The sequence below is a fragment of the Pelobates fuscus genome, chromosome 1 (genome assembly GCF_036172605.1).
Source record: "Pelobates fuscus isolate aPelFus1 chromosome 1, aPelFus1.pri, whole genome shotgun sequence".
Classification (NCBI taxonomy): Eukaryota; Metazoa; Chordata; class Amphibia; order Anura; family Pelobatidae; genus Pelobates; species Pelobates fuscus.
The window spans coordinates 182,803,961-182,825,196 of NC_086317.1; the positions used below are offsets into that span (position 1 = coordinate 182,803,961).

General features: G+C 42.8%; 1 protein-coding gene across 1 annotated transcript in view; it reads left to right on the forward strand.

Moving 5' to 3' along the window:
- The window catches only part of ABHD10 (abhydrolase domain containing 10, depalmitoylase), a 171,525-nt gene that overhangs the window by 136,778 nt on the left and 13,511 nt on the right, over window positions 1-21,236 (forward strand). Inside the window, exon 4 of the mRNA XM_063453169.1 lies at window positions 18,850-18,987. Within this exon, the coding sequence (XP_063309239.1) occupies window positions 18,850-18,987 (138 nt within the window). The remainder of the gene's footprint in view (window positions 1-18,849; window positions 18,988-21,236) is intronic.

Genomic DNA, 21,236 nt, shown 5'->3' on the forward strand with positions numbered 1-21,236 from the left:
AACATAGCTGAGCAACATAAAAAGTATTTTACAGTCGTAGCACACATAAGGTTTGCAAAATATACTGTGCAAATTCACTTTGTGTGTCAAAAAGGCAAAAAAAAACGCTTATTACCACTACACTTGGTACAAGCTAGCGGAAAAATTATCCCACGCTAAGGTTCAAAATATGCCTTTTGAAATACCCTGTGATGTGTTCTTTAAGAAATGGTATGCCTTTATGGTGTAGTTGTAATATGTAGCCTGCTCAAGTGCTCCAAAGTGGAACACGGACACATCAAAACCCTCCATGAAAATTCACACTTAAAAACGTAAAGTTGTCACGTCTCTTTTACAGCACTTTAACTTCACAAAATATTTCCAAAGACATACAATGGGGCTGTCATTTTACTCAGAAGACTTAGCTGAGCATAATTTGGGAGGTTTGAACTTAGTGGCACATATGAAATATACAAAAGGTCCAGCAAAAATGTAATCCGTATGTAAAAAAATGCACAAAATTATTTTTTACCACATACTTTGGCATATATTGGTGAAAAAATGGGGGCATGTTAAGGCACAATATGCACCTTATGAGATACCCTGGAGTGTCTACTTTTACAAATGGTAGGCCTTTGTGGGGGTTTTTGAACAGTCAAACTGTTATAATACCCCAAATGGAAGCATAGGCTCATTAAATCCCTCTCTCAAAATTCTACTGTGAATACTGAAAAGGACAGGTCTCCTGTATGACACTGTAGCTTCACGAAATAGTGCCATAGACATACAATGGGGGTGTCCTTTTACTCAGAAGACTTAGCTGAGCATAATTTGGGGGGTTTGAACTTAGTGGCACATATGAAATATACAAAATGCCCAGCAAAAATGCAATCCGCATGTAAAAAATGCACAAAATTATTTTTTACCACATACTTTGGCATATATTGGTGAAAAAATGGGGGCATGTTAAGGCACAATATGCACCATATGAGATACCCTGGAGTGTCTACTTTTACAAATGGTAGGCCTTTGTGGGTTTTTTTTTGAACAGTCAAACTGTTATAATACCCCAAATGGAAGCATTGGCTCATTAAATCCATCTCTCAAAATTCTACTGTGAATACTGAAAAGGACAGGTCTCATATATTGCACTGTAGCTTCACGAAATAGTGCCAAAGACATACAAAGGGGGTGTCATTTTACTCAGCAGGTGTAACTGAACACAAAATAAAACTTAGTAAAGGAATAGCACACACCAACTTTACAAAATACACTTGAGAAGTTCTTTGTTATAAGTTTGTGTGCCAAAACCCAAAAAAACACAATTTTTCTCCAATATTTAGCAGAGGTTGGCGGTGAAATGACTACGTAGAAAGTGTCAAAACAACCTTAGGTAAATAGCCTGTGATGTCTACTTTATATAAATATATACTTGTGTGGCAATTTTGTTTTCTTTTATGGCTATTAAGCTTACAAGACAAACATACCAAATTCTAAAATCGCTCCACATTAAAATTTTATTTTACTCCTTGTGCTTTGTGACCTGTAACTACCAAAAAAAAACTGAAAATCCCAGACACATTATATATTCTGTAAATCAGAACAACTAAATGAATTTATTTTTAATTGCTTTCTTTAACCTGCACTAATTATGCACACATTATTATTGCAAAAACTGTAAAAAAAAAAAACTTTTTTATTTGCATTTTTCTGTATTTTTTTTTATAATAAATAAGTATATATATATATATATATATATATATATATATATATATGTTACATGAAATTAAAGCCCTTTCTGTCCTTTAAAATACAGTATATAATATGTGTCGGTGCAATAAACGAGAGAGATGCAAATTGCAGTTGAACGCAAACAGCAAGAAAATGCAAAAATTGCTTGTGTCAATAAGCGTAAGACAAGCTTCTGAAGCTGTGTCCTAAGGGGTTAAGCATTCATAGTAAACTGTGGACTTGCAGGTCCCATGAAACATGAGATACTAAAAACAAAAAGATAACAGATAACTGTGTCTGCGTAGTTTTGCACAATTAGCAACAGTGGGGACTCGCAGGTCCTTGGTATTTTGGGAAGAGGTATAGGGGGGGGGGAGGAGGAGAAGGGGGAGGGTAAGACAATCAACATATGCTGATGTAACGGTGGCACGCAGGCCACTCCTTGACCTTCATAGAGATGTAGTGTTAGGCTTGCAGGACCAATTTTCTGTTATCCCAGCGATAGTGCCTCTGGGTGGGGGCCAGGTCCCAACCCCAACTATTACCATTTACTTTGTGTGATGCGGCTACCCTTATTCAGAGAGTCATGTCGTCCCCACTTCGTACATGTCAGGCCTCCGTCCCCTCCCATCGGGTAGGTTCTGTGTTCGCCCTCCCTCCCAGGGTGTGGGTCCACTACTCCGTCGTCCTGTGCACTTCCCTGGTCTCTGGTCTGTGAGCCCTGGGGTTTGTCTCTTTCGGTCTGACTCAGGAATTCTAAGTGGCAGTGTCGTACCAGAATGAGTAGTTGTTGCCCTTCACTGTATGTCAGTCTTTTCCTTTGGATCTCTGTGGGTCGTCTGAGCCCAAGGTTTCTCCCTCTGGCCCCTCTGGGGCACCGGGATGTGTTACCATGTCCGCCCGTGTCAGCTCCTTCGCCTTAAGCTCAGGAACATTGTCCTCCCTTTTCAGTGTACCCTTCTCCTCGGGTGGCCTATATAGGGAAAGTGGGGGTGGGTAGGTTCGGGTAAAGCGGGGAAGGAAGGAGGGTGAGTTGACTGTCCGTTTGTCTGGCAGTTGGGCGTCTTAAGGCATACGGCCGTGTAGGAGTGTCATGAAGTCGGGTTGGGTCGTCGTCAGTATCCAATGTGTCCATATGTCTAGATACATCTGTTGCTGCGGTCCCGCCGTCAGCATAGTAAGTTCTTCTATAGACCCTCAATTCTTTCATTTGGTCGAACCACCGTTGCAGCGGTGGGGTCTCCCTCTTCTTCCAGTATTGGGGAATAGTCCGCTTTGCTACATTAAGGATATGGATTGTCAGCGATTTTTTTTTTTTTGTACCTGGTGATGGGGGTGTTCGTATGGTGCAGTAGCATGGCTGCCGGTTCCAATGGCGGTGGACTGTCAGTGAATCTGGTGAGTATTTTGTGTATGGTTTGCCAGTAGGGTGTTATGAGTTCGCACTCCCACCATATGTGCAGAGGTGTGCCAAGCGCCTTGTCACATCTCCAGCAGGACCGGGATCCGTGCGTGGAAATGTGGTGTATCGTGTCGGGTGTGCGGTACCATTGTGATAGTAATTTATATGCCGTCTCTTGGCTCTTGCTGAAGACTGAACAATAGTGGGTGTTGTGACATATCTTTTCCCATTCCGCCTCACTAAAAGTCTGGTGGAGGGCGTCCTCCCATTTTCCCATGAATGTCGGAGGTGCCGTTGGGGTGTGTAGTGTGGAGTATAGGAACGAGACACCATGTGGCAGTGGGTTGAGATCTACGCACAGGGTCTCAAAGTCTGTAAGATCTCTACCTAGTTTCGCTCCCCGTAGGAGGGTCCTTACAAAGCTACGTAGCTGTTCATATTTGAATCGGGTCAGGAAGGATTGGTCTGAGTCTTTGCTTATGTCCGCCCAATCTCTTAGTCCCTGCTTAGTGCATACGTGTCTCAGCCGAGGCAACGGGTCCCTGACCAGTGTCCTCAGCGCCCCTGGACGAAAGTCTATGTTATGAGTGAGAGGGAGAAGCGGTGACCGGTGTGTCGTTAGTGCGTGTCTCCCTGTGTTACTGCGCCACACCCGCAATGTCGCTCTGGTGTATACCGAGTAGTGTTTCTCCGTTTCCCCTTCTGGGAAGCCACGGGAGGAGTTCGTCCGGAACGCCTGCCCTCGCCTCCTCCGCGGTTTTCCAAAGCTTAGTGACCCCTGATTTGGACCACTCCAGTATGCACTGTAGGTGGCATGCCCTATAGTAGAGCATGAAGTCTGGTAAGGCTAGGCCGCCCCGGTCCTTGTGTTGTGTGAGCAGGTTGTACTTCTGTCTGGGTCCCCTCCCGTCCCATATGAATTCCCCTAGTGCCCGTCGGAGAGAAGTGAAGGAGTGTGGCAGGGTGATAGGGAGGGCTTGAAAGAGGAAGAGTAACCTGGGCAGAAAATTCATCTTTACGACTTGTATCCTGCCCAGCCAGGATATGTGTGGAAGGGCCCATTCCCTCATTTCTGTTCGGAATTTGGATAATAGTGGGGCAAAATTGGTTGTGTAGAGATCTGAATCCCGGACCGTCAGCCAGGTGCCCAGGTATCGTATTTTACCCTGGGCCCATTAGAAGGGGTATATCTAGCGGAGGCGCTCCGCCCTCTGTGTGGGGATATCTAGGTTCAGGATATATGATTTCGTAAAGTTAATCTTAAGGCCTGATAACTTCCCGAAGGTCCGAAATGCCTGAAGATTGGGGAGGGATACCTCTGGATGTGTTACAAAAAACAGGAGATCATCCGCATAAGCGGCTACTTTATGGTGCGTGTCTAACGTTTGGATTCCCGTGATGTCTGGATGACCTCTTATGTGTGTTAGAAAGGGTTCCAACGCTAGTTTAAAGAGTAGCGGCGACAAGGGACATCCCCGACGCGTTCCGTTGGAGATAGGGAACGCCTCCGTGAGTGCCCCGTTAACCACCACCTGTGCTGTCGGTTGTGTGTATATAGTGCCTTAATCCAGCTCAGGAGGATAGGTCCCACCCCCATGTGTGTTAGGGTTCGGAACATATAGTCCCAGCACACCCTGTCAAAGGCCTTCTCCGCGTCTGTCGTCCCCCGCCCATCCGTGCATGAGTGTAAGGGCTCGGATGGTATTGTCCCTGGCATCGCGACCCATCACAAACCCCACCTGGTCTGCGTGTACCAAGGATGGGATGTGCAGTTGGAGCCGGGTCGCCAGGACCTTGGCCAGTAGTTTAAGGTCGGTGTTTATGAGGGATATGGGTCGGTAGTTCCCGCACTGTTCCCGGTCTTTTCCTTCCTTTGGTATTACGGTGATATGGGCCATAAGCGCTTGTTTGGGAAGTTCTCGGCCTTCTCGAATGTCATTAAACATGTCGAGCAGCGGTGGGTATAAGATGTCTGCGAAGGTCTTATAATATTTGATGGGTAGTCCATCCGGACCTGGGCACCTGCCTGGTTTAGTATATTTAATGGCATTTGCCAGCTCCTCGGGTGCGATCGGTTCTTCCATTCGGTCTCTCGTTTCCGTCGGTAAGGAGGGGAGGTCGTGGGTTCCGAGGTACGCGTCTATAGAGTCCTCTAGTCTTTGTGCCTGTTCTTGTGTTTGTGGTCGTGGGAGGGAGTATAGGTCTGCATAGTACGTACGTATGATGTCCTGTATCTTGAGGGGGTGTCTGTGTAGTGTGCCCCCCGTATCTCGCATGCGGTCTATATATGTGTCCTGTCTCGGTTTGTTCAGCATGCGGGCCAAGAGTTTGCCGCTCTTGTTCCCATGAATGGAGAAAAACGCATGGTGTTCAGTGTGGAGGAGTGTGGTGAGTTCCCTACGGAGGGTGAGAAGTGTGGCCTGATAAGTGGGGAGGTGTGATTTTTTTTTATTGAGGGTGTCTAGGTGTTGAATGTCGGCAATGAGTTGGAGCCTGCGTGCGTCTGTTTCTTGAGGTGTGCACTTTTCTGTATAAGGTGTCCCCGAAACTCGGCCAGTTGGTGCGAGTCTGTGTCTTTGCGGTCGGTGGCCTTGTACCACTGGCCTGTGTGGTAGTTGGTAGGGGTATCAGAACCTCCGGTACTCCTTCCCTTGGGGATCTGTGCCTTTAAATGTCCCGGAGAGTAGTTTGTTTTTTGGTTGGTTTTTCTTCTTTTTATGTTTGTGTGTGTTTTTCCGCGCTCAGAGCACATGAATTCATTGACAAATGTATGGCAAAAAAGGATAATAGTACTCCTATCTGGGGTGACTGGGGGTTTAAATATAAATATACCCGACTAATTTTCTGATAGTCACAGATGTTAAAATTATTATCTTTAAATGTTCAAGGTGTAAACACGAACAAAAAAAGGAGTAGATTATACGATACCCTTAGTGAACATAACATTCAAGTGGCATTCTTACAGGAAACTCATTGGTTGCAAGATCTTAAACAAAGATGGGGTGGGGATAAATTTACCAATATTGTCCATGCTTCTTTAAAAGACAAGAAAAAAAGAGGAGTTGCAGTCGTCTTCAATAGTAATATTGAATTGGTAATCGAATATATTGAATTAGACCCAGAAGCCAGATATATAATTATTGTATGCGTAATGGATAAAAAGACCTATACCTTAGTAAATGTTTATTTACCGAATGTCGACCCTATGACAAAATTTGCATCAATAATGGATAGAGTGGACAAAGTATCTAAGGGGTATTTAATTATAGCGGGAGATTTTAATTGTGTGGGAGACCCCAAAATGGATAAGACTTATATCTCTGCTACTACAAATAATAAAAGAACTGTCAAACAATCTAAGAAACTAAATAATATCTGTAAACAATATAACCTTCACGACATATGGAGATTATTACATCCATCTGATAAAGACTATTCCCATCAATCGTGCGTGCATGGTTCATACGCTCGTATTGATTTTTGCTTATTAGAGGCTAAAGCGATACCCTTATGCAACTCAATTGAAATCAAAGAGAGTCTATGGTCCGACCATAGCCTTATTTTAGTAGACTTTGGTAATAAATCTCCAAGGGCGTATAATACTTGGAGATTGAATGACGCTCTCATAAATGACCCGAAGAATAAGGAAGAAATAACCCAATTATTAAAATTTTTTTGGTTAGAAAACAATCCCTCCGATACTTCGCCGGCAAACAATTGGTGTACACACAAATCAGTTATGCGTGGCTACTTAATTAAATTAGCACATATAATGAGGTCTAAAAATGGGAAGACCCTAACCGATTTGTATATTGAGTTTTATAATCTATCTAAATTAAATAAACAAAACCCATCGGCAGAAACAAAAATTAAGTTAAATGTGTTACAAAAACAAATTAATTTCAAAGTGGAACAAAAAATTCAATTAAATATCCATAAACTAAGACTAAAAAATTACTATACTGGTAATAGAGCCAATAAGAACTTAACTAAAAGACTTCTAAATCATTATGCAAAAAACAGGGTGGAACAACTGATTGATGGCCAAAAGATCTATTCGACACCTGCTGCAATAGGGGACAGATTCAATCAATTCTATGAAGATCTGTATAATCTTAAACTGTCGCCCAACCTAAAAGATATTCAAAACTATCTAGCCGATATCCAGATCCCAAAAGTCACACCTCAGGATCTACTAACCTTAAATAGGATCATCTCGGTTGATGAAGTCAAATTTCAAATTAATAGACTTCCTACTAACAAAACTCCGGGCCCTGACGGCTTCACGAATATATATTATAAACAAATGCAGTCCCTATTAATTAATCCTTTAACAGATATGTTTAATCAAATAGCTTTAAATAAATCTTTTCCAACTGAATTACTACAGGCCAATATTATTCCGATACTGAAACCTGATAAACCCAGCCACAATCCTAGTAACTATAGACCTATAGCCTTAATTAATGTGGACATGAAGATCTATGCGGCCATTATCGCTGATAGAATCAAGACTATTGTCGCGACGCTGATCCATCCAGATCAGATAGGGTTTGTGCCGGGTAGGCAAGTGTCCAACAATATTAGGAGAATAATTGATACTTTGGACTGGGCTAATAGAAATAGGAAGCCCTTCCTGGCCCTGTCATTAGATGCTGAAAAAGCTTTCGACAGGGTCGGGTGGGGCTACCTCAGCGAACTTCTTATTGCTTTTGGGTTCACTGGCTGGATACATGACGCCATTATGGCCCTATATTCCTCCCCCACTGCTAGAACGGTGGGTCCAAACATTACAGTAGGGTGGTTTGCACTCAAAAATGGTACACGACAAGGTTGTCCTCTTTCCCCCCTGCTGTATATACTGTCTATTGAGCCTTTGGCAATTAATATTAGGAATAATCCCCTAATCCAAGGTGTCCAAACGAACATGATGGATATCAAGATATCACTATACGCGGATGATGCGTTACTCACTCTTACATCTCCAGAGTCCTCTTTAAAAGCGCTAATGAGTGAAATTAAAAGGTACTCCAATATGTCGAACTTTAAATTAAATGTAACTAAAACCATAGTAATGTTTTTGAATTTGAACAATGATCTGGTAAATACCTTAACCCACTCCTATAAATTTATATGGACAGATGCAGAATTAAACTATCTGGGACTATTTATAACTGCCAATGTGACAGACATAATGGAGAGGAATACAATGTTTTTCATGAAAAATATGAATCTCAAACTTAAAAGATGGAAAAATTTAGAAACCTCCTGGCAAGGTAAAATAAATATTATTAATTCATATATTTTGCCTAAATGGCTATATATGTTCTCTATGATGCCACTCAAAGTCCCGGGGTCTTGGTTGGCTATGATCCAATCCAGCTTCAACAATTTTATTTGGAATAATAAAAAACCCAGAATTGCTCAAAAGATCTTAACTAAAAAACTGTCCAATGGTGGATTAAATTACCCTAGTATTACCTACAGTTATTATGCAAATATTATTAGACATATCTATCTCCTTCAGGACCCAGTGCAGGTCCTTGAACCATGGTATATTTTAGAGTCTGAAATGGTGCAAACAGACACATTGCAATTTTCGATGTGGACAGTCACAAACAATTCTTTAATCAATACGTTTAAGAACTCCACGATATTATTTCAAATTTTGGAAGAGTGGATAACAATTAAGAAAAAAATTAGGCCTAATGAATAAGATACCCAAGACATGTACACTAGATATACTGCAAATCCTTATAAAAGATTTTTCTCTAAAGAACTGGGCTAATGCAGATAAAATTAAGTTATTACAAATTATGCAAGGCGATAATATTTTGTCATTTCAGACCTTAATCGATATTTTTCATATTCCATCTAGAGAAATTTTCACTTATTTGCGGATAAAAAATTTCATACATAAAAACGTGCTCAAATCGACTTCTATTTTTGCTAAAAATCTGGAAGTTATGTTTAAGTTTCAATCTATTAAAAAGAGCATGTCCGTTGCCTCATCAATGTTGGAATCCCTTAAGGAGTCCCCTTATAGAGTGATCAAGACGTGGGAACTAGACTTGAAATTGCAAATTTCGTTAGATGACTGGAACTCCTCTTTAACTCGGGTAAATAAACATATCCATTGTTTGAATCTGTCAGAATGCCACTTCAAAGTTCTCTACAGATGGTATTATACTCCTGTTAGATTAGCCAAAATGTTTCACTCTGCCGAGCCAACCTGTTGGAGATGTGGCAGCCATTTAGGCACCTACATACATATTTGGTGGTCATGTCCAGTTGTTAAAGTTCTTTGGTCCTGGGCCTTCAATATTTTTGCATCTATGTCCGTAGATAGAATTCCGGAGAATGCCGTTTCGGCCCTTTTACATCTGAATTGGCCTTTTGATTCTCAAAAAGAGATCTGTTTTGCCATCCATTGTTTAGTCGCTGCTAAAATTATTATTGCGAGAAATTGGAAAATATCTAAGCCGTTTAATAAACGACTACTGATAGAACAAGTAAGGCACCAAATATCAATGGAATATGAGATGATCAAAAATGCGACTTTCACTTCTAGGAAAAACAATTGGTATTGTGAATGGTTAGATAAATACAGCTTACTATTTGGATAACTACCCCATAGATGGTTATCTCCCAATTTAAGTTATAAGAGACATATCGACATCTGTATAAATAGAGAAAGATCTCTTAAACTGAAAACAGAAGTCAATAACCCCAGTACAGGTAGAAGAGAACATATTTTGATTATGAGCTCTGAGTCGGTGGATCTTTTTTTTTTTTTTTTTGTGTCCTATTGTTGTTTTTCTATGTATGTTAGTATTGATATGCTGGATTATAAGTGAATACGTGACTACTATTTGTGAATACGTGTTATGCATGTTAAATATAAAAGATCTATGTATTTATTTGATAGATGTGCATTTATGCTGTTAAGTATTAATTCTTGCATATTTGTTGTATGTCAAAAAAATCAAAAAATGTTTTGTCTAATAAAATTTTGAAAAAAAAAAATAAATGTCCCGGAGAGTCTCAAAGCGTTCTAAGCAGGTGAGAAGCATATAATCTTGGCGATTATCCTCCCGTGGGGTCGGTATCGAGGGCGGAGCGCCCTGCTCGGTTAGTTCGGTGTCCCCGCGGGTCTTGTCATCTGCTTGCGGAGGTGTCTAATTCTCTGGGGCATGGGGCCCACTCCCTGGGGCCTGGGGCCCGCGGTGTAGAAGGTGAGTGGATTCGGCCACTGCAGTTTCTCCGGTGCCAGGTGGAGTTCCCGTTGGATATTTGTCAGCTCCTCCTCATTGGTTATTGTGAAAGGGCCCTTGGGCGTCGTTATCTGTATGCCTGTGGGGATGCACCAGCGGTACCTGATGGCTGCCGCTTGGAGCTGTCTGGTAAGCGGCTTCATTGCCCTCCGGTATGCTAGGTTGGCTGGGGAGAGGTCTGGAAACAACTGGATTTCGGCGTTCCCCAGGAGCACCTTCTCGGTTCCTCTGGCCCTGCGGAGGATATCCTCTTTCATTTGGAAGCTTTCCAGGCAGCATATGACGTCCCTAGGGGGTCCCTCTGGGGGCCCCTGCGGTCTCAGCGCTCTGTGTGCACGGACAAATCCTATGTGCGTTTGGGGCGGCCTGGAGAGGAGTTGATTGAATAACTCCAGCAGTGTGGACTGAATCGGCGCCGTTTTATCTAGGTCCTCTGGGAGTCCCCTGACCCGTATATTCTGTCTTCTGCCCCTGTTGTCGAGGTCCTCGACATGTAGGGCTAATTGCTGCAGGATCTTGGTATGGTGCTGTATCTGATCCGCGTTTGCCGTCTGTGCCATAGACATATGGTCGCAGTCTGCCTCCAGCTGCGCCACTTTCTGGTTGAGGCCTTGGAAGTCCTCCCGCAGCGCGTGGAGTTCGGAGGTGAGAGAGGTGCGCAGATCGTGGTTAGCCGCTTTCAGGTCGGCTTTTGTCGGTAATTCTTTCAGCATGGCTAGTAGGTCAGGTGGGTAATCCCCCGGTGTCTTCGGTCCGCTTTCTGTAAACCGCCGGTCCCCCCTCAGTGACGGCGGATCCGACAGGCCTGAGGCCGTGGAGTCATTAGAGGCCTGGCTGTCTAGGTCCGCCTGAGTAACCAGGTACTGCTTCATGAAGGGGGTCGGAATTTTCCCACGCTGTGTAATTTGACTCATAACACTCTGATTGGTGTATTAAGTAACCAATCAGAGAGTTATGAGTCAAATTACACAGCGTGGGAAAATTCCAAAGAACTTTCCCACGCTGTGTAAAATGACAGAGCATTCTGATTGGATGGCTTAAACCCACCAATCAGAGTGCTCTGAGCCTAATTGCAGGGCAAGGCTTTATAAGCCTTCCCCCACCCTGCAGAGCTCAGTCTGCGCGGAGCTCTCGCCGGGTGAAGATGGATTTTTTTTTTTGCTGTAGTTTTTTTTTTTTTTTTTTTATTGCGTCGGTTATTATGGATTTTTATTTGGCATTTTTTGGGGCTGAAAAAAGAAGATTTTAGAAGAAAGAAAACATCGAATGGTAAGTGTATTTTTATTTTTAAAGGTACTTAGTTAAATGGTCCCCCCTCATTTTTTGGGCGAGGGGGGTAGGTAGGAGTTTATTTTTTTGGGGGAAGGGGTGACTAGGGGTTTGGGGACCCCTAGTCACCTTGGGTGGAGGGGGGGGTCCTCCCCCTTATTCTTGTTTAGGGCCCCCACCCAACGCTCAGGGGTGGGGGCCAGGGGGGAGGACAATAGGTCCCCCCCATTTTTATTTGGGGCCCCCACCCGCCGCTCAGGGGTGGGGGCCAGGGGGGAGGACATTAGGTCCCCCCCCCTTATTTTTATTTAGTGCCCCCACCCACCGCTCAGGGGTGAGGGAGGACAATAGGTCCCCCCCCCTTATTCTTGTTTAGGCCCCCACCCACCGGTCAGGGGTGGGGGCCAGGGGGGAGGACATTAGGTGCCCTCCCCCTTATTCTGGTTAAGGGCCCCCACCCAACGCTCAGGGGTGGGGGCCAGGGGGGAGGACAATAGGTCCCCCCCCCCATTTTTATTTGGGGCCCCCACCCGCCGCTCAGGGGTGGGGGCCAGGGGGAGGACATTAGGTCCCCCCCCTTTTTTTTATTTAGTGCCCCCATCCACCGCTCAGGGGTGGGGGCCGGGGGGGAGGACATTAGGTGCCCTCCCCCTTATTCTGGTTTAGGCCCCCACCCACCGGTCAGGGGTGGGGGCCAGGGGGGGAGGACATTAGGTGCCCTCCCCCTTATTCTGGTTAAGGGCCCCCACCCACCGCTCAGGGGTGGGGGCCAGGGGGGAGGACATTAGGTGGGTTTTTTTACTTTAGGGCCCCCACCCGCTCAGGGAGGGGGGACCCTTTTTATTTATTTTGTATTTTTGGCTGCTCACTGTTTAATAGACATGCCCCTACTCGCGGTATTGTGGGTAGGGGCACAATTTACTAATACTAAGTCATTTTTTACTTAGTATTAGTAAATTTGGCTGAAAGACCAATTTAGGTCTTTCAGCCTTTTGGTAGATAATTCCCTAATACCATGGGAATTAGGGAGTTATCTACCAAGCGGCTGCAACAAAAGTCCCGAAAAGTCCGGAAATATCCGGGAGGGATAATGTATAATAAACACAGGTTACTGGCTATGGGAGGATAATGTATAAAACACAGGTTACTGGCTATGGGGGGGTAATGTAACTATGTAACTATGTAACTATGTAATGTATAATAAACACAGGTTACTGGCTATGGGGGAGATAATGTATAATAAGCACAGGTTACTGGTTGTGGGGGATAATGTATAATAAACACACAAAATAATAATAATAATAATACAAAAAAATGAATGCAGCTTCAGAATTAATCTAAATTGTATGCTGTCTAGGAGGAGGGAGGGTCTGCTGCTGATTGGCTGGAATGTGTCAGCTGACTGTGAGGTACAGGGTCAAAGTTTACTCAATGATGAAGAATAGGGGGCGGACCGAACATCGCATATGTTCGCCGTCCGCGGCGGACACGGACACGTGATGTTCGCCGGGAACTATTCGCCAGCGAACCGTTCGGGACATCTCTATTTATGATTGCCATACGGTTGCTTCAAGCATTATACTGAGTGTGTCACCATAAGTCTAATGTAATGTTGCCTTACCCTGCACTGCTCTCTGGTACTGGGAACATGTAGGTAAAAAGTTGGCAGGGCCACTGTGGCGGCCACCCAGGTAGGCACTTTAGCAGTGTTGAAACTGACAGACAAATACATACTGACAGACATACATACATTCTGACATACATACAGACATACACATACATACATATGTACTGAAATACATACACATACATACAGGGTTTTGCTGCCAGAGATGTTCTGCAAGGAGTTTTCAACTCAACATTACAGGGTAATTCCCCCCCTCCCCCCATGGATTTCTCTGTACCTGAGAGAACTGCTTGAAAACATACATCCAAATTAAATTATCTCTCAGGTAAAGAACATGTACAATTGTTAAACCCCAAAATACACACAATACATTCAGGTACCCCTAAAGTCGTATATCCCCGGATAGCCTGGATCTGGGTAAGGTCCTGACGGACCGCACATGAGGCTCCTGGCCAGAATAGTTCCATGGAATCGGGATGAGCGGTCGGTCTCTTTCGGGGGTACAAAATTACACAAAATATCGAAGGTAGATATGCTGGTTAAGTGTCCCTCGATCAGGAGTAAGCTCCCACTGATCATTTGAATATAGCCGAACGGCGACCACCCCGCCGACCGCTTAGAATGCTGCGGTTACAAGTGTTAATGAGGTGTTGACAGGGGTGACGGAGGTTAACGAGCAGCACATGCAGCATACGTGTGGTCTGGAAGTTCATGGGTTTGTTCGGTGTTCGAACAAAATAAGAACAACATTTTAGAAGAACACGGTGGAGCGAACAAACAAGGGAATGGGGAAAAGAGGTTTAATAATCCAGGGGCAGGGTGGTCTGTCACAGCCGCCATCAAAAATGTTGGGGCCCCTAACACTGCCCGAGGTCCGTGCCCCTGGTGGCCCGTCTCCAAACCCTGCCCATAAGAATACACACGCACAGACACAAACACAAACACAACCACTGATACAAAAAGGACACAGATACACACACAAAGATACTCACATACTAACAGACACATACTGAAATAGACATATACAGACACACAGACATACATAGTGACACAAAGACCCATACTAACATGCATAAGGATATACATACATACTGACATACCTACAGACAATCATATACATACATACATACATACATACTGAAATATATTTTGGGCACCTGTTCTAAAGAAGGATATTATGGCACTAGAAAAAGTGCAGAGACGGGCTGCAAAATTAATAAAAGGAATGGAACATATCAGCTATGAAGAAAGGTTAATACATTTAAATGTAATTAGTTTAGAAAAACGTCGCCTGAGAGGGGATATGATAACATTATACAAATATATTCGGGGCCAATACAAACCATTGTGTGGAAATCTATTCACAAACCGGATTTTACATAGGACACGAGGTCATGCGTTTAGACTGGAAGAAAGAAGATTTTGTCGAAGGCAAAGGAAAGGTTTTTTGTTGTTGTTTTTTTTACTGTAAGAACAATAAGGATGTGGAATCATCTGCCTGAAGAAGTGGTTTTATCAGAGTCTATACAGATGTTCAAACAGCTATTAGATGCATTCTTGCAAAAACAGAATATTCAAGGATATAATCTTTCAATGTAGGGTAATAACTGCTTGATCCAAGGATAAATCTGACTGCCATTCTGGGGTCAAGAAGGAATTTTTTCCTTGCTTGTTGCAAAATTGGAAGTGTTTCAAACTTTTTTTTTTTTGCATTCTTTTGGATCAACAGCAAAAAAACAAATGTGAGGATGGCTGAACTTGATGGACAAGTCTCTTTTCAGCTATGTAATATGTAACTATGTAAATACATACACATACTGACATACATACAGATCAATACATACAGACATGCATACATATAGATATACATACTGACATACATACATACATACATACACACTGACATACACACACATACAGATATACATACTGACATACGTACAGAGCTAATTTTTCTTACCTTTTTTTTTTTTGCAGGAGTGTGGCTGGGGCTAATGGGAATCTGCGTGTCTCTTCCATCCTTGCAGCCTGTCTCTCTCCCCTCCCACGCGGAGGGAGCTGAGAGGGAGTGACTGTCCGTCCAAAAATATATATATTTTTTTCTTTTACACACACTACTCTTAGGGTTGCCAGGTATTTCTCAGAAGTATTTGAGGCTGCCTAGCCAGTGCCTGTATTGCAGTAATACCTGCAATATAAATGTTAATCTCAGTATAAGCAGATTATTCTGCAATCCCAGCACCAGCCAGTAGGGCTTGCAATGTGTGTGGAGAGAGGCAGGGATAAGAAGTTACAGCATCTGCCTCTCTCTACTCACTGATCCACTGGGCAGCAGCTCTGCACACAGAGTCCAGACAGCAGCTCCGAGCCTGCAGAGACCGCCAACAGCTCAGGTAAGTGTGGGATGGGGGAAAGGCTGCAGGGAGACATGAGGACACAAACAGTAGGGGACACTGAGACATAGGGACACTTGGGAACACTGAGACACTAGGGGGCACAGGTAGACCTGGCGACATAGACACCAGAGGCAACTGTGAGATGGGGACGGTGAGAGACTTGGGGACACTGGGAGACATAGGGACACTTGGTGATGCTGAGACACTAGTTGACACGTGGAGACCTGGGGACACAGACACTAGGGGAAACTGACACATGGGGACAGTGAGAGACTTGGGGAGACTGGGACAAATGGGGACCCCCATGTCTCCCAGCCAGTGTCTCTCAATGCCCCCATGTGTCTGTGTCCCTAGTCTCCCAGAGTCCACTAGTCTCTGTGTCCCCATGTATCTCAGTGTCCCCTAGTGTCTGTGTCCCCAAGTCTCATAGTATGCCAATGTCTCTAAGAGTCCCCTAGTGACACTGGGAGACATGGGGACACAGACTCAAAGAGAAACTAGGAGACATTGAGAGAGATACATGACTCCCAGGGGACTCTGGGAGACTAGGGAACACTGAGAGACATGGGTGACATGGGGCACTCCCAATGTCCCCATGTCTCTGTGTCCCTAGTCTCCCAGAGTCCCCTGGGACTCGTGTATCTCCGTATCCCCAGGTCTCTCCCAGTGTCCCCATGTCTCACAGTGTCCCTATGTCTCTAAGTGTCCCCTAGTGACATTGGGACACTGGGAGAAATGGGGACACAGATTCTAAGGAACACTAGGAGACATGGAGATACAAACACTAGGGGACACTGGGCGACATGGGGACACTGAAAAACATGGGGACACTGGGTGACTTTGAGACCTTGGAGACATGGGGCACTCCCAGTGTCCTTAGTGTCTCAGTGTTTTCTAGTCTCCCAAAGTCCCCTAGTCTCCCAGTGTCTGTGTCCCAATGTCTCCCAGTGTCTCAGTGCCCCCTAGTATAAAAGAAAAAATCTCAGGCACTCCTAGTTACATAGCTGAAAAGAGACTTGCGTCCATCAAGTTCAGCCTTCCTCACATATGTTGTTGCTGTTGATCCAAAAGAAGGCAAAAAACTTAGTCTGAAGCGCTTCCAATTTTGCCACGAACTAGGAAAAAATTTCTTCTCGATCCCAAAATAGCAGTCAGATGGCTCCTTGGATCAAGCAACTGTTACCCCACTAATTAGAAATTATATCCTTGTATGTTATGTTTTTGTAAGTATTTATCCAATTGCAGTTTAAACATCTGTAGTGACTCTGACAAAACCACCTCTTCAGGCAGAGAATTCCACATCCTTATTGCTCTTACTGTATAAAAACCTTTTCTTTGCCTTAGATGAAATCTCCTTTCTTCCAGCCTAATTGTGTGACCTCGTGTCCTATATATAGCCCTGTTTATGAATAGATTTCCAGATAAAGGTTTGTACTGGCCCCGAATATATTTGTATAAAGTTATCATATCCCCGCTCAGGCTTAAATCTATCACTTTCACAGTTTATCATTTATTTTGACGTTATTACCTTATGTTTTTTTCCTGATTTTATGTTTACAGGATTTTAATTGAATACAAGGGTAAAGAAATCTACTATTTGTGTGTGCTCTCACCGTTTATATTATTTTACTTATACTCATGAACTGATGTTGTGCACACACTGGGAACACCTACATATACAAATACTGATATTGCACATGTAACAGGCACAAAGAGTGACTGGACCCCGACATGGAGTCCAGGCCTGTCCCACTACGTGGTCCGCCATGGATCACTGTAAACTTCCAGCTTGTTATCAACCACTCAGCCTGTCCTCCACCTTCCAGGAAAGTACTACCTCCAAATCCAGCCTTTAACACACCACAATCTTTACAAAGATGCTTTTGGCTCCTGACTCGCAGTGCCGCCATCAGGGGGTGACAGCCATGATGGGTGTCACGGGCAGGGCCAGATTAAGAGCCCAGTGGGCCTGGTGCTGACAATTATTATGGACCTAATTACAAAATCGTATCGACCACAAACACTAAAATAGTCTTACCTCCCAAGCGCATGTATCTGATGGAGATGGTACTGGAGGGAATCTCATAGAATGCAGCTATGAGAAAACACATACCCTATGCTAATCTCACGCTTTCATCTTTCAAGTAAATCCATACCCCCTAACAGCAGTGTCTAGTAAAGCAGGAAGTCTATGGACGGGGTAAAAGGGTGGGCCACTGATGCAAATCACATAACCAGAACTGCCGGAAGGGGCGAAAAAAGGGGGCATGTCTGTGTCCCAGGGTCTCCATGTCACTAGGACACTAGGGGACATTGAGAGCCATTGGGACCCTGGGAGACATGGGGACACTGAGATACTAGGAAACACCTACAATACCTTACAATAAAACCTTTTTAAAAAGAACCTGCATCCTGGGCATTTTAAAGAAGGAATAAGCAAACAGTCGGCATTTGATTCCAGCCATCACTACTTCTTATCCATTCAACGCTCTTAGTCTGAGTCAGCTTTTAAGTGGCTCAGTAATATGCAAGTTTGTTAAATTATTCACAATTTATCATTTATTTTGACGTTATTACCCTATGTTTTTTTCCTGATTTTATGTTTACAGGATTTTAATTGAATACAAGGGTAAAGAAATCTACTATTTGTGTGTGCTCTCACCATTTATATTATTTTACTTTCACTGATTTTATGTGTGTTGGAGTGACCCCACAGGTGATTGAAGCACTCAAATTTATTGTATTTTAACCCAATATACGTACTTTTTCTTTTTACTGAGTTCATGAGTATGTTGATGTTTCTGTATTTCAAAATACTAAGAATATCGTTGATTATTTGACTTCAGTATGATCACCAAAGAATAGTAACAGCATTTACCAGGGCCACATGAAAAATATATTAAAATAATATTGTGTAATGCATTTTAAATGGCTCCTACACCTATTGTATTAATATTACTCACTAAATAAGAAAATAGAAGACTCTGCTGTTCTTTGATCCCAGTACATAACACTATAACTGTGAAGGCCTTTTAAAAATGGATTACATTATAGTTTCATCTTCTCATTTTCGTATGTCCCTTGCTTGGGTGTTGTAACCTTAGAATTATGTAAAAATGTTAGAAATGTAAATTTTTCATAATCATTCTGTTTTATATTTTTTCTTTCTAGATATTGGTTGGATCAAGCATGGGGGGGTGGTTAATGCTGCTTGCTGCTATTGCACGACCAGAAAAGATTGCTGCTTTAGTTGGAGTAGCCCCAGCAGCAGACCATTTTGTCACACTGTTTAATCAACTGCCCCTGGAGGTAAATGTTGTTAAATGCTTAATCTGATCTGCATAATGTGTCAGTCTATTATAGGTAAAGGGAAACTCAAGGCACCAAAAAAACCTAATCAAAATTAAGTTGTTATGGTGCCAGGAGGCACTCTTAAAACAAGGGCTTATCTCCAGAGTTTCCTTCAGCGGCGATGTCCACTGGCGACATCTGGCTTCTGAGTTTTGCGGAGTGCCACTGATTGGCTCAGAGCAGTCAACTGGCGCTCTTAGCCAATATGCAACTCCTAAATCATAAAACTGGCTTGGAAAGATACTTGCCTTTCAGAGAAGACACCAAGTGATAGATTTAATATTATCTCTGGGGGTTCTTTAATTTTCTATTTATTTTTTGGGATGGTTGTCTCCTGAAGGAAGAAACATTATTATTATTATTATTATTATCATTATTGACATATATGCAGCGCCAATATATTCCGTAGTGCTTTTATATTATTAGGGTACTTTAACAACAAATGAAATCCAAAGGATCCAAGCAGAAATAGGGTGATTCAGACTTTAATTGCACTTCACACATGAGATAACATTTCAGCCAGTGTATTTGGCCTTTGTCAAATCGCATAGCGTGGCCAAAATCACATAGCATGGCTTAAACATGATGTCATGTGTTAAGTCCAGTTAAAATTAGCATCACCCTTGAAATGCTCAGTTCCTTTTTCTTGTTTTGATTACATTTAAGGAAGAAGCCACCTCAGATCTATAGTTGCACCAGTGGGAAAGATTAAACATAAGAAAAGTGGATTGCTTGCAGTCTCTCCTGCTGTTTAAAGGACCACTCTAGGCACCCAGACCACTTCAGCTTATTGAAGTGGTCTGGGTGCCAGGTCCCTCTAGGATTAACCCGTTTTTTTATAAACATAGCTGTTTCAGAGAATCACTAATCACTAAAAGACTCAATAGTAGTAATCTGTTGATACACTGTATATCAAAATACATACAAATAAATAATATATCCCATAATAAATTGCTCTGACTAAAACAGACAGACCTTCTTCCTTGGGCTATTAATTTACATATTCCAATACTTTTGGAGAAATATACCCTCCATCCATAACAATGTCTTGCGCTCTGTCACAATATATATAAAAAAAATTAAAAAAAATTAAAAAAAAATAAATATATATATATATATATATATATATATATATATATAGCGTTTAGAAAAAAAGCCAGCACTCAAGGACTTTTCAGTTCTAAAAAGTAACCGTTGTGGACTTTCATCAGGACACCTTATATATTATATATATATGATTTATAACAGATGGTATGTGATCATTGAATAACTGTAGATGATGTAGATATTGCGGGATCTTTATATAAGTATTCATTCATACGTATGGATTGTATACGGACACATATACCAATAAAAGTTTTTTTTTGTTTGTTTTTTGGTCTCCGCCCATCTCTGACCCCTATGGCTTTACTTGATGTCTGCATAAGACATATGACTCGTAAAGGTAGGGTGCCAATGAGTGGGGGGGGGGGCTCTAATAAGGGTGCTCGGTGCCCTTGGCAGGGTAGGTTTTTTATTAAAGTACTCAGGTATTCCCTGAGGCTTAAAATGTCTGGTGTTTATGTTCTATGTAATCTGCAATGGAGGGGCCAGCAGGAAGCTGTTTCTTACCTTTCTTGCAGCTCCTACAGCTACCCAGTGCAAATCTCACGAGACCCGCGGCCGCAGAGCGTTGCCATGGGTTACCATGGCATCGCTACGCGCGGCACTAAGGGCCACAAGATTTACACTGGGGAGCTGGAGGAGCTGCAAGAAAGGTAAGAAACAGTTTTGTGCGCCCCCCCCCCCAGTACTTAACAAGACACCGGACCACCAGGGAATACTATATCCCCCCTCCCTGGTAAGAAGCAGTGAGGGGGGAACTAAACAAACAAAACAAAAAAAAACATTTAAATATAAAAAATAATAATAATAATAATTCAAATAAAAAAATGCCCCCCCCATTTTACACAAATTACACCACTACACAAACACACACACACTGCATTAAATACACATTCTACACGCACTGCATTATATAAACACACACTACACAAAGACACACACTGCATTATATACACACACACTACACAGACTGCATTATATAAACACACACTACATAAACACACACTGCATTATATACACACACACTGCATTATATACACACACACTGCATTATATACACACACTACACACACTGCATTATATACACACACTACACAAACACA